Here is a 13,611-nt window from a genome sequence, read left to right on the forward strand (position 1 = left end):
TTCTTTGGTATACAGACTAATACTGTTGATAAAACACAGCCATCATAACAATTCAATTACAGAACAAACTAAAACAAAGACTTAAAAACACACAGACATGATAGGCTCCGGAAAATTATTTTATATTCATAATCCAGTGTCTCCAAAACCATTGCAAATCTTAATATGGTACCTACCACTCCAGTATTCACTACAATAATCAGGATGTATGAAACCATGTCAATGTCACCCCAGTGTCCCCAACTCAATGTGAGTCAGTCTGTTTCACTCTATTATCCAAAACTATAATCAAAACACAAACATCCCACTCATAAGTGTCACCATTACCATGACAATCAATTAAAGTTTGCTATGCTATGTTGTGGTTGTTGACTTCCCATGAACAATATGTATCTGTAACATATACTTGAATAAAACACGTAAGGAACTTCCCAAACATCTTGCAAATGCTTTTTTACACTCGTTCTTAAGTCATAAATTAAGGAGAGAAAACAATTTAGATTGGTCTGAGAAAATGGATTACCAGATCCCCCCCTACCCCACCCACCCCCAAACTTGTCTTCTGGAGTTTCTGAGAAAGACCATTTAACTGTTATTAAAAATGAATACATAACTAACTTAATTAAAAGATTAAAGGTGCTTTATAAGAGATTGGTAGTATTTCTTTTGCGTCTCAGCGGCATTGGAAATGGCAAGAGCTGAGCTGGTGGCTGGAAGCCAGTGTTGCTAACATTTCAAACTACAGCAAAAGTGCTGATGAAGCCAACCACGTTTACCTGAGGGGGAACCGGAGGGTTTCTATGGCGACAAGCCAGTCGGGACTTCATTCTCTTACTCCATTATATCTTTGCATAGCAAACAATTGTTTGCTGCTGTGGTAATGCTCCAAATCCTGTGTATTGCACCTTTAAGAACAGATGTAATAATTGCAAATTAAATTAAAAAAAATATTTGGGATCATTTGTGAATTTTCTACAATTACAACAGGAGTTGAGATTTATGCAAAGTGACAGTTATGTCACATTTGTAACAACACACATTTTTCGACATATCAGAATTTGTACAACACACATGCGCGCACACACACGTACACACACACACTGTACACTAACATAGCAGTATTCGCTCTTAGGCACAGTAGCAGCTGCAGGGCATTTTTTTCCAGCCTGGACCAGCCAACCAGCCAGTACACCGGGAGAAAAAGCAGACTACTGTTGTGCTTTTTGGAGTGGTATCTGATCCTGCCTTCATTATAACCAAAGCCCCCCCGTAACGTGTCGGAGGAAATGTCAGACCCAACAGAGGAACTCACCAACAAGCCCTTCGTGGCCCGGTTGTCCAATGTTTACCTCAGCATCTTGGCGCTGTTCTGCTTTAAGCTCTTTGTTAAGATTTCTCTCAACTTGCTGGCGTACTTCTACATTGTCCGTGGGAACCGTAAAGAGGCTGCCAGGATATCAGCAGAGTTCTATGAATACGGACAACACCGTGAGTACTCTGAGAAAAAAATACGTTAAAAAGCCTTAAGGGGTTGTTTTGTCTTAATGTGGTTTGTTTGTTCCACAAACTGCGTACTTTTAAGCATATTTATATGTGTATGCTAAAGGCACATGTGGTGGATAATGTAACAACAACACAACTGTGTTTACACAATAGACAAAGTAACATAGTTGACCTCAGGCATTTAAGGTCATAGGTAGAAAACAACAATATTGTATCCTATAAAATCAGTTTGTAGTACTCCCCGCTCACGCGCACACCCCACACGCACTCACAATTTCCGTGTTTACAAATGAGCTAAAAATGCTGCACTGCTATTCCAGTGAGTATGAGAGCAATTTATTGTATTCACATTAATACAAAATGTGGATATGACAGACTTTTCTTTCATCAGCCTAATAGCTACTTATACATCTTGAATTGTGCATTGATTATTAAACGAAGACACTGTAGGCTGGCAGCTCGTTCTCTCTAATGTATTAATAGAACACAGTCATGATACCCCCCCTCCTCTCACCCCCACCCCCATCCTGCCCTAGTTTCCATTCCCAGCTATGCAGTGAACCCTTTCGCACTCAGACAGCAACCAAAACAACACTCCACATTCTCAGGGACAGACAGTTGGAAGGCGCATTCTGGGGAAAGAGGCACACGACGACAACATAATCTGTATCCATCATTCATGGAGATGTTTAATTTAAAGTGGACCTACTCCACGGAATACTAATTACCTAAGCTCAGGGTATTAGTCATGGTCCTGTAGATGTGCTCTTCCTTGTTCTAAGAAATCTGTTTGATGTCTCTAGCTGGGTCTTTTGTACTTTGTATTTCAAATTGATGTCAATCAAGGGAAGTAGGCTGCATGAATAAAACAGCTTGAATTTAATAGAAAACATTAGGTGGATTTTTCTCTATGAATTCTGGTTAAAATGGAGAGGGTTGAGAATGATGATGATAACGTGTGGAATGCATCCGCTGTTATTCTGGACATTGACTCAGGTGTGAATAGATTTTTTTGTTTGGCCAAAATTACATCAACTTTATAATAATGTCTTGTGTTAGTACTGCATTAAGACTTTCCAAGCAGCATTAGTCACATCCTAATATGCTGCCCATGCATTAACTTGTGCAGCATGAAGGGGGAAATGATGCTGATAAACATATCAAGATTATGTCAAATTGATACATTTAGATTTGCTAAGTTAAGACAAAACTATCAAGGTATTTAAAATAATATATAGACATAATATCACCATGGTTTTCACTCGTACAAACATGATGCTTAATTTCTATCTTCTATTATATCCATAGAACCACATGTACCAGTGCTTCCCTGTCATTATTTAATGAAATGTGATGGAAGTAAGCAGGATTCTGATTGCAGGTTCCTGGGCGGACCGCTCCCCCCTCCATGACGCTGCGAGTCACGGCCGCCTCCTGGCTTTGAAGACCCTCATTTCACAGGTGAAGAGAACACGATCCCCCGGGAAAGTTATGTGCATCCCCTCATCTGTAGTTGTCAGTGACTTGATCTGTAGACTCTTAGTTTAGATGTCAAAGGAAAAGTGTTTGGGATGAAAGTAAGGAGTCACTAGGGTTATCTGGGGTACATGTCATTATCTAATTGCTAATTGGTGCCTTATTTACTACGCCCATCTCCACATTCCACCTCCATTAGTTCTCGACACTAACCTCTGGCATTCCTACTGAAGGTCAAGGCTTCACTATGTTACGTTATGCATTGTTATTCCACGTAAAAGTGAGCAGTATTTTCATAACAGACTACCATGACATTGTGTGATTAGACTCATAATAAGATTGATATTTAATAGGGTTGTGACACTATTGCTAAAGTTGTTGAAACAAAAGCTTCCTTTTGGCCAGTAATAGTTGCTTGCAATTCTGCTGTTTCACAGGTTATACGTTAGGCGAGTGACTACATGTATCCAAAACATGAAATGTAAACAGTCAACATCTGGCCATTTATGATAAATCTTGTAAATGTCAGGTGAAAAGCTGGCATGTTTGTGTAAGCTTAAAATACCATGCCATCTTTGACAATACAGCACTAAAATGTGTGTGTTTGTTTAGTAAATACACACAGTACAGAATAACCATAACATACAGTATTACATAAACATTATACAGGTTCGGGGAAAGTCAACAGCGTTGCCAATCAATGCCAAATACAAATAAAGGGTAGCTTACACTTGTATTTTCAGCTGCTCACAGATTAGTAGTGGGGAGAGGAAGCCTTACAACGCCTTGTTCCCAACCCAGACAAGCTCATGACAGGAGTGATGAAATTACTGTATTTTGCATGGTAATTTATCCTCTCTTTACCAGACCTCTATCGGGTCTGTACTTCAATTAGCAAATTGTATTAACCACTTTTTTTCAAACGTGACTGGACATTAAAGTTTGTAAATTCCATAACTGAGGAGCGTGTGTCTGCTTTAAAAAAGATCAATTGTGTTGCAATTCCTGGTGTTCACCAATAGAGGTTGACAAAGGTCATGAAATGCTTAATGCGCCACAGGACATATAAATATCATGTGGCTGTTTGATTTGGTTTCCAGGGTCACAATGTGAATGTTCTGACTATAGACCATGTGACACCCCTCCATGAGGCCTGTGTTGGAGATCATGTCGCTTGTGCCAGAGCTCTCATTGATGCAGGAGCAAATGTAAGTCACGTATCAACCTTTGATGTCGCTATGCTGCACAGGTCAAATGTCATGTCCGTGGCTGGGAGAATCTGGCTATATGTAACGCATGAGCAATACTGCTCTTCTGCTACAGTCACTGTAGAGCTATTAAGTCCTTTTCCCACTTCAACTGTTCCCCCAGGCTGTTGCTATTACTCAACTTGTATGGTTAAACTAGGCCTAAAAATAACAATTTAAGGGAAATGTGTTCACAGGTCAATGCTTCAACAATTGATGGAGTCACCCCTCTGTTCAACGCCTGTACAGTGGGCAGTGTGGCATGCACTGAAATACTTTTGGAAAACGGAGCAAAACCCCAGAGCCTAGTATATCGTCCATCCCCAATCCATGAAGCCACGAGCAAAGGTATATTGTGAAGTATTTTGCATTATGATGGAAAGCACCAATTAAGATAGCAGGTAGTTTTCTATTGACTTTTAAATTCAGCGTACATCTAAACAGTGTTAGTTGTCACAAGTTCAGGTTCAAGGCAATTCATTTCAAATGCAATTAACCAATCTTATGCGTTTGCTGTTGATATTCAATATTGTAAAATGACAACATTACCACCCAATATCTGTTATTAATGTACAGAATGAACCAATATATAATGTACAAGTTACACTTTGTCTTTGAACCTGTATTTGTGTCCTTTGCGAGAAAAACGCCTTTAAAAATAAATCCAGACATGACCCGAGCAGACAGCTTGGAGAATTATCTCGCATTGTCACTTACTGATTACGGGCTTCATGCTCCATTACTTCCAGGTCATTACGGTTGTGTGGATGCTCTGGTGACTTGGGGGGCAGATGTGGACATGGACATTCCTCACCTGGGCACGGCGCTCTATACCGCCTGTGTCTGCCAAGAGCTGGAGTGTGCCAGGAAACTCCTGAGGGAAGGTCGGCTCGCTGCACAGTGTGGATCTTTACATCTCCATACTGACAGGCACACGTCCTGCATCCACATACACACCCAGACACACAAGCCCATTTATAGGAAAGGAAATGAAATGCGTAAACACACGTATGCACACTGGATTTTAAAAAGCAGGAACTGTACATTCAAACAAAGAGTGATATCATTATTTGAGGTGAGCGGCTTTAAAACATTTTTTTTTGGCTGTATGGTGTAGTTTCATCATTCCTGATGAAGGCATTTTCACAACAATAACAAAAACAGCTGTATTTTTCTTCAGTTATGTGAACCATCAAGGTAATGGCAAACTCCAGGGGGAGGCGTACGTCCGTCAGTTTTTTCCTCAACCTGCTCAACGTTTCTTTCTAGAAATCATATCAGGACAATTCAATCAGCGGAAGCATAAGTACATATTGTTTTTTAAGGATACCGGCCTGACTGATGGAGACACACTACGTGCTGCAATTTGAGTAAGCAGCGGCACAGTAGTCACATGTTGCCTGCAGCTGACAGATCTCATTTTAAAGCTATTTCTATGCCCATACTGCTGGCTACCGTTGATTGAAAGTAACAAGTTCACATCCATCTTCTCAAGGCTGTTGAAAGTCATTTCTGGGTAATGAATGGAATAGTTCAGTGGAGGGCAACAGGGGGAATGCAGTTATATAAAAAATGTGAAACAAGAATACACAGTCACAAAGTAACTCCCGTATTACAAGGAATAATAGTGATGAAATCCAACAGTGGTCAAATCAGACGTTGAAGCGTTTGCATCTGAATCGTGTCTAGAATGGATAATCGAGTTGTCCTCCATGCAGGTGCCAATGTACAGAAAGGCAAATCCCTGGATTCACCCTTACATGCAGCTGCAGAAAAAGACTGCACGGCTGTGGTGAAGCTTCTGCTGGACTTTGGTGCCGACATCAATGCCAGGAACACAGAGTGTCAGAGGCCGGTAGACGTGGCTCCACCCAGCAGTCTAACAGAGGGTTTCCTACTGCTCTATGAAGGTACAAGTACACAAGTACACGTTTTTGTAAGCCTACGGACTTCTGTCTAACTTGTTGTCTTCATGTCTGTTTGAACAACTATTAAGAGACATTTCATCTGATCTCGTAGCGTGAGTCTTAGAAAATGCTGTCCAATGGAAGTCAATAGTCATTAATTCGGAGGTATAGTCTATGCATTATGACCACCTCACATAATGTTTTATTGTCTAATTTTCATAGTTACACCACGCCTGCTGAGCCAGCTCTGTCGTCAGTGCATCAGAAGTTGCGTCGGCCGTGACAGACTCCACCTTCTTTCCCACCTTCCCCTGCCCAACAGGCTAAGGAACTACCTGCAGTACCAATGACAGGCAGGGTGACCAGACTGCCTGCCTAATTACAGAAATAAGCTTTTATCACAAAAAGCTTATCCTTGAACTCTCCCTATCTTCAATTGTGACTACAAGTCAATTCAGCCACTGAGTAGCCGCTAAGTAGCTGGCAGTACTAAGCTGTGTTGAGCTGGCCTGCATCCTATACGTGATTGTGGACCCAGATGAATGTAAAAAAAAAAAAAAAAAAAAAAAAAAGAGTCCTTGGCTTAGACTTCCCTGGTTAAATCATGGCTAAAAGTATACAAAGCTTTGGTGTATTTAGAAGATGCCTTAATAGACGCAATATTTACCACAGGGTGATGCACTTTAAAACTTTGAGAAATCTCATGCAAATGCACAATATACAGTAAGTGAATGAGTAATTCATGTTTGGGATTTGATATATAATGTATTGCGCACCACTACATGATTAAAGTTGTTTTTGAAACTTAAATATAACTAAACAATATGTTGTATTGCGGGCTGTGTTACTTGGACTACAGTGGGAAAATCATGAATACATTTTTACATTTCAACATTTTTGAAACGAGAATAGTTGTCATGTTTAAACTTGGATTACTGAGTCATGGGAGGCTGCTGACTTCATTGTTAAATCCCAAATAGAAAATAGGGAGTGGAGCTGGAAGCAAGAGTCAAGAGCTACTGCAAGTCAATCAAGCTTCACAGACAGGATGGACAAAACCTCATGAATAAAGTAGCATTATGACATTACATTTTATAATAGAGCTATTTTTTTTTTTTTTTTCAGAATGTGTATTTAAAAAATGTCATATTAATCGAGTTCACACAGTAGCCTATTGTGGTAAAATAATAATAACAATGTAACAATACATCAATGTTACATCGGTGGAGGAAGTAAACCACGTCTGTGTGCTGCTACATGCGGAAGTAGTGTCTGATGTCGTTGCCGTGGCAACGCCACAGGCTAAAGTAGGCAAAGAAAGTCCAGCGCCTAACACCGGTGGCGTTAACTAGCACGGGTTCGTGGATTGACTTTCTGCAGAAGTACATAGCTGTCGGTTAACGGGAGCAACACTGTTGGTAGATATCACCGGGCTCGGAGCAGCATGTCCTCACCCACAAAGACGGGGCTGCCGAGAGAAGTCGTGAAATGGCTGCAGAGCCTCGACCTGTCAGTTTATCCGAAGAATGTACGCAGGTAACGTTGAAGAAGTAGCGTTAAACTACACAAACCCCGGCTAACACTGAGCTTCAACGTCATATTATAAGTGATGGCATTCAGCTAACTGCTATTCATGACTGTTTAAGCTAGCAAACGGCGAAACGTCTTTGCTGTTGAAACAAAGGGTTAGCTCGCTAAATGTAATGTTTTAAGAAGAAATTCACTCAACTGTAATGGGGTTTTAACAAACAGCTACACACCCAGCTGTCTTTTGACTTGACAGGTATCCAAATCAGTCCTTAGTGATCTAGCAAGCACCCACTAGCACTAACAACTCTCTAGCTCTGGACTTTTAACCCTAAACCACATCAGTATGATGAGCACCATGTAAAGGTAATGGAAATTATATTAAACCTGGAAAGGCCCTCACTTTTTTCAGGAGAGTCCCGTTACACCATTACACAAAGGGAGAAAATATAACAAACAGACTGATAATGAAATACTATACATACAATATGAATAGAATAAACCAGCACCATGAACAACAGATGCTAAATTAAAGAGAAACAAAGGGCTTCAATGGTGCCAAGGCAGCAAATTGTTGAGAGTGGATTTCGCTGGTAGAGTAAATATACTGAGTCTCTTCTCCCTTCTTTTTATTTCCAGAGATTTTTCCAATGGTTACCTTGTAGCAGAGATATTGTCTCGTTATTATCCCCAAGATTTCCCATTGCATTCGTACGACAAAGGAGCATCACTTTCTGCCAAACAGAGGAACTGGAGCCAAATTGAGAGGGTAAGAGGAGGAGAAAATCTAAAAAATATAATGAGCAGGGGAGAAATGTCTCTTTGTTCCATTAAGTTGGTATGTGTGGTTTAATTTCCACAGATGTAGACTACTGAATTCACATTAAGAATGACTCTACTTGTAGGTGTCAAACTCATTATTTGGAGGTGTAGCTCAACAGCACACAGCAACACAGTACAAACAGTATAAAATCTACATTGAAGGCCCCTTAAGATATTTTATATTTACCTACTTGAGAGATCTGAAAAAGAAGTTCTTATCTTGAGTCAGATAATTACCAACTGTTTTGACCCAGTCTTTGCAGAAGCAGAATCTGCATTTGATGAAAGAGATCATTGAAGGAAGCATCCACTGTAAACCAAGAGCAGCTGAACTGTTGGTGCAGGAGGTTTATACTATTTTAACTAAACGGAGGTAAGTGTTGAGTGGGAGCGAGGCAGGAAAATACAAACAGTTTGAGGCACATCCTTATAACTATCCGATAAGAGGTTAATACAGCATCTTGTTTGATTCTGTTTTGAATACTTATTATATTTTAGGTTGATATTGGTACATTATAAATGTCTCACATTTCCGAGTGTTGCTCATACAACTAAACAATATAATTGTAATCTTAACACATACATTGCTACAACTTACACACATCGCTACTTATTTCAACTGAAAAGGATGCTGATACAATACAATGACTATAGCCGGCTCACAAAGATATTTTTTATGGGAATATGTGGATAAAGCAACATAATTATTTGGGTTTTCTAACTTCTTCAAGTCTTCCTTCTCAGCATCAGAGATGTTGAGGGCCCGGAGTCAGACTTCACTGACCAGGAGTACCAGGAGCTTCTACCCACACTGGCCCGCTCCACTGCCTCCAAGGCCATCAAGAACAACCTGAGGCTAACAGAGATCATGGCTGAGCCCGACATCAGCACGAACCAGAGGAAGGCGGAGGTCATCCTCCACAGACACCTGGAGCACAAGGCTGCAGATAGGGTTCTCAACCCTGGTGAGTCATCCAGGGGTGATATTGGGCTTTCTGTACATATTGCAACATTATAATTTATTATAATTACAACAAAATCCAGATTTTTTTTTTTTTTACTCCTTCGGACAATTTCTTTGGTTTGCTGACAGGACGTTTCAAAGTGAAGTCCAATCTGGGTCGGCCGGCAGCCAAAAATCCTGTGCCATCCAGCCGTAGAGACACTACATCAAGTTAGTCTCTCTCTCTCTCTCTCTCTCTCAACCAAATAATCAGCAGAGAATATTCATTCTGCAAATCAGCACAAAAGCATAAATAGTGTGTAGCAGATTCAAATGTGTTTGGCAATCATGAGTTCTGTTTTGAGACACAGTAATGTCTGACCATCTGTTTTAAATTGTCTGCTGTTTTAGGGTTGTGCTCCTCGTCAACATGGAGGGGAGATGCTGTTTCTTTTATGGAGATAAAGGTGCACCAGCCTGCCAGACGCTCCCCGGTTAACTGTTAAATACATGGAGATCTGCACTCTATTATTGCAGTGTGTGTGTGTGTGTTTTCCTGAATTATTCAAATCATAGCATGACTTTTATGCCTCACAACTATTTACTGGAGAATAATTTGTTTTGAAAGACAGAGGATGTCACTGTTAGTACCCTAGTGCCTCTCCCATCATGTTTGGGCGATGTCTGTTTGTACCAGTAGGTGGCAGCATTGAGTCATGAGTAGAGTTCTCCTCAGTGGTTTAGACCAAAATCCACTGCTGTAGGTGTACCATTGACAAAAAGAGGAAATAAATCAGTGCATGCAGCAGACATCGACTGGACTTACCATTCATGTGTTCGTGTCCCTTATTAACATGTTATCCCTAAGTTCCTTCGGCCTTTGCTGAACATGCATCTCGCCTTTGTTACCATCACGAGGCATAAGATGGACCTTTTTCCTCAATCTGCATTCTAAACTGTGATCAGCCACCTGTCAAATGTTGGTAAAAATGTTCCCATAGCTCATTACATTCACTGTGGTGTGTGCCCCTTAACTGATAATTGATTCCTTTCGATTTAGGGAACAACGAGTCATGTACACTTGACAGCTTTGTTTCTTGCCCTCAGTTGAATAGATTTCAGCACTTACTGGAGTCTATGTTTGAGCAGTATTGAATGATGAATCACTGGCCTTGACGTTCAAAGGTGTCTAAAGGGTAAAGAGTTTTTGCTGTTATTCTGTGAATATGTAATACAAAACGTTGCCCGTGGTTACATAGCTGGTGCCATCTAGAGGAGCAGAATAAGCCAATTAATTGTGATGTGGTGTGATCATTGTGAAAAATAATGAAAATAATTGTATTGCCGTTTCCCTTACTTCACTGGTTATTAGAAGTTTTTAAAGACTCCGTCTATGTGAATGACTGCAGAAGTTTCTCTCCTGACGAACACATTTTTGTTTTAATTATTTATTCATCGTCAGCCAGTTACAGGAGAGTAATTCTGACTCTCTCTTTTTCAGGGGTGCAACAACCACTTTTTACATCTTACAGTATACATGATGCATTCATCAAGCTAAAATTAAAATGTTATGGTTTTATACTTTTGTTTTTGTACCCTCCAAAAGGCATACACGTCTGAAAATGGGGATAAACAAACACACATCAGATATAGATTACTGTAAAGCAACTGCAGGGTTTTTATTCCTCATGTGTAGTCCTTCCTCGGCTGGTGGTGGTCAATCAGCATTAACAAACTATCTGGTGCTACACTAAACACTGCATCCTGTTATTAATTATGCATGTACCACATAAACATTAGACAGTTTTTATTTGACTGGAGAGAAACCATTTGCTCTAGCCTGTATTAACAACACACAAGTATTTAACTGAATGGAGACCAATTTAGTCAACACTGAATTTCTGAAACAGAAACAACACAAACATACATCTATGATAATCCTGCAAAACACATATCATCTTCTCCATCGTGTCCTACTCTAGCATATTTAGCGGACAACATTATTTGGTTCTTCTCTGGTGCCAAACCACTCAGAGTCACTTTAGGATTGAAATCACTCTATTGGCCCCAAATCTCAAAGCACTCGTGGATGCTCAGTGTACAGTACAATTGAGCTGTGAAGCTAGTGAAAAACGGATGACAGGATGATAAGTGTTTCTGGCTGACTGCCTGGCTTCTCATGTGGTCTGAGAGCCTCGGCTTTCAATACAGAGATAGGACAATGATATGATCTCCACCGCCACAACACACTATTGGCTACAAACCACCATAACAATTTATTGCACAGTACGCCACAATTTGACTCTTAAACTACTGTGGAGGAAAACATTATTTGGTGTAATTTTAACAGCTAATGCTAAACTGCAATCAAAATGTTGTAACATGATACTGTTTCAAAATCAACCATGTTATGAGAGTAGGAGTAGTTAAATTCGACATTTGAACAAAACCACCAGCCTATAATATATTTCATGGTCTCTTTGAAAGCAGCCCATCCATTCTCCATGGTAGTCAATGGCTGGTAAAGCCTCCTTCCCTGCATCCCTCAGTGGAGCTATAAAACCTGACCTCCTTAATCTTTCAGTGTCTTTTGATTTCCCTCAGCTTGACTGGGCGTGAACACACATCAGCACTTAAGAAGAAGAGGGCTGTCGCCTGTTGATTTCTGCAGGCGCCGGGAGATGAGCATCGGAATTTGGATTTTCAGTGTTGAGCCTGAAATTTAGCAGCATTGGTTTAAACTGAAAATCCAGATTGTAAGGCACAGCTACATTCGGCAGCAAAAGACACCATATAAATGCAAAATAACAAGTGAACTACAGAATAGCCAGAGTCCTGGTGCATTCTTTTTATGATGCCATAGAACTATAAATCACAAATAAGTGTATGTGAGTTGTGATGCTTTACATAATAAGCACTGACTAGGGTTACAGGGTGATGTTTTTATTTATTCTACATCTACACACCTCTCCTACTGAACAATATCTACGTCCTGGTTGCTATGGCAACTAGCAAGCCCATACTGGAGAGAGACCAGGAGACATTAATAAGCTTACTGTGAGCTTCTTTGGCTCGTTCTGTTGGTCATGAGTGCACAGGCGGTGGCTGTAGGATTTCAAGCCACACATGCATGCATACAAATAATACACAAGCACATCCGTTCAAGATGAATACACACAAACACACACACACACAAACTTCTGTATAAAGCAGATAGTATTTATAATGAAAATAGGAGATATCAGGCAACTGATGTTAGACACCGAGGATGCCTAAAATGCCCTAAGAAAATGTTTCACCATCTGCCGATCTCTCCTATCGGAATCATGGTACCCCACAGTGTGAAGGAAGCTCGAGTGCGAAGGCAAGGGGATGCAGCAGGGGGAGGGGGGCAGTGCCTTGTTGGAAGCGCAGACAGGAACATGACTTGCCGTGGAGGGGTGGGAGGGGGGGGGCATTGTGAGTGTTCCCCTACAAAGAAGCCCTCCCCCATACCCCCACAGCAAATCTCCCACCTCTATTAACAAAGCCACGGTAAGCCAGTGTGTGGCCGTGTTATCCAGGACTAGGGTGGGGCACTTTGTGTGTCTGCATGTTGGCATGCGCACAAATGTGTGAAGAGTGAGGAGTCATGTCTGTGTGTGTGTGTGTATATATATATATATACCAATCTGCTGGCCCCTAGACTAAAGCTAATTATGTGAAAGGAAGTTTTTTTGCAAATAATACAATAAGGCTTATCATAATTAAGTATTTCAATAATACTAAATGGCATGAGAAAAAAATAAACGACTGATTCAGTAAGCCCAACACTGACTATCAGGTAGCAGATAAATAGTGGAGCTTAAATGTGAAAGCAAAAGAGGCCATGCTAGAATACTGCACCACTCTCTCGTGGCCTTGGCAATGGCAACTGAAAGGTACGTAAAAGTAAGACAAAGGCAAAGTGTCTTTTGGGTCCAATGCAAAAAAAAGGAAATGCTAAAATCCCACCCGCCATTTACTCTTTTCAGTTCTTACACTTTTGTGACAAAGTTGGTCATGTCTCAGCAATACCTTGAAGTACACCTTGAGTAACGACTCACTAAAAACAGAAGAAAACGTATGAACACATTTATATGATATGAACCTTTCACTTCGTACTTCAAAGTGTTCATACCAAGTACATTTTTATTTAAAGGTAATA

General features: G+C 40.5%; 2 protein-coding genes across 3 annotated transcripts; both read left to right on the plus strand.

Moving 5' to 3' along the window:
* Window positions 1–1,120: 1,120 nt before the first annotated feature.
* Window positions 1,121–7,215, plus strand: asb5a (ankyrin repeat and SOCS box containing 5a). 2 transcript variants are annotated; one of them, XM_084009710.1, is made up of 7 exons: window positions 1,121–1,488; window positions 2,885–2,964; window positions 4,080–4,187; window positions 4,424–4,574; window positions 4,976–5,110; window positions 5,945–6,136; window positions 6,356–7,214. In XM_084009710.1, the coding sequence occupies exons 1-7, from the start codon at window positions 1,287–1,289 to the stop codon at window positions 6,481–6,483; spliced, it is 996 nt and encodes a 331-aa protein (XP_083865836.1). In that variant the 5' UTR covers window positions 1,121–1,286; the 3' UTR covers window positions 6,484–7,214. The 2 variants fall into 2 exon arrangements, with proteins under 2 accessions (XP_083865836.1, XP_083865837.1); XM_084009711.1 differs by lacking the exon at window positions 1,121–1,488 and adding an exon at window positions 2,120–2,499 and having other exon boundaries at window positions 6,356–7,215.
* Window positions 7,216–7,338: 123 nt separating this feature from the next.
* On the plus strand, window positions 7,339–10,776 carry spata4 (spermatogenesis associated 4). Its single transcript, XM_084010575.1, has 6 exons — window positions 7,339–7,669; window positions 8,300–8,429; window positions 8,737–8,855; window positions 9,227–9,447; window positions 9,576–9,656; window positions 9,837–10,776. Exons 1-6 carry the CDS (start codon window positions 7,578–7,580, stop codon window positions 9,929–9,931), a joined length of 738 nt encoding a protein of 245 aa, XP_083866701.1. The 5' UTR covers window positions 7,339–7,577; the 3' UTR covers window positions 9,932–10,776.
* The last annotated feature ends 2,835 nt before the right edge of the window (window positions 10,777–13,611 follow it).

Source organism: Eutrigla gurnardus (assembly GCF_963514095.1).
Source record: "Eutrigla gurnardus genome assembly, chromosome: 5".
Lineage (NCBI taxonomy): Eukaryota > Metazoa > Chordata > Actinopteri > Perciformes > Triglidae > Eutrigla > Eutrigla gurnardus.

Excerpts from the sequence above, each read along its gene's own strand:
- asb5a (XM_084009710.1), top strand. The coding sequence starts at position 1,287 with ATGTCAGACCCAACAGAGGAACTCACCAACAAGCCCTTCGTGGCCCGG. Across the intron at positions 1,489-2,884 it reads CTATGAATACGGACAACACC|GTTCCTGGGCGGACCGCTCC; the intron begins GTGAGTACTCTG and ends TTCTGATTGCAG. Across the intron at positions 2,965-4,079 it reads TGAAGACCCTCATTTCACAG|GGTCACAATGTGAATGTTCT; the intron begins GTGAAGAGAACA and ends TTTGGTTTCCAG.
- spata4 (XM_084010575.1), top strand. The coding sequence starts at position 7,578 with ATGTCCTCACCCACAAAGACGGGGCTGCCGAGAGAAGTCGTGAAATGG. Across the intron at positions 7,670-8,299 it reads TATCCGAAGAATGTACGCAG|AGATTTTTCCAATGGTTACC; the intron begins GTAACGTTGAAG and ends TTTTATTTCCAG. Across the intron at positions 8,856-9,226 it reads ACTATTTTAACTAAACGGAG|CATCAGAGATGTTGAGGGCC; the intron begins GTAAGTGTTGAG and ends CTTCCTTCTCAG.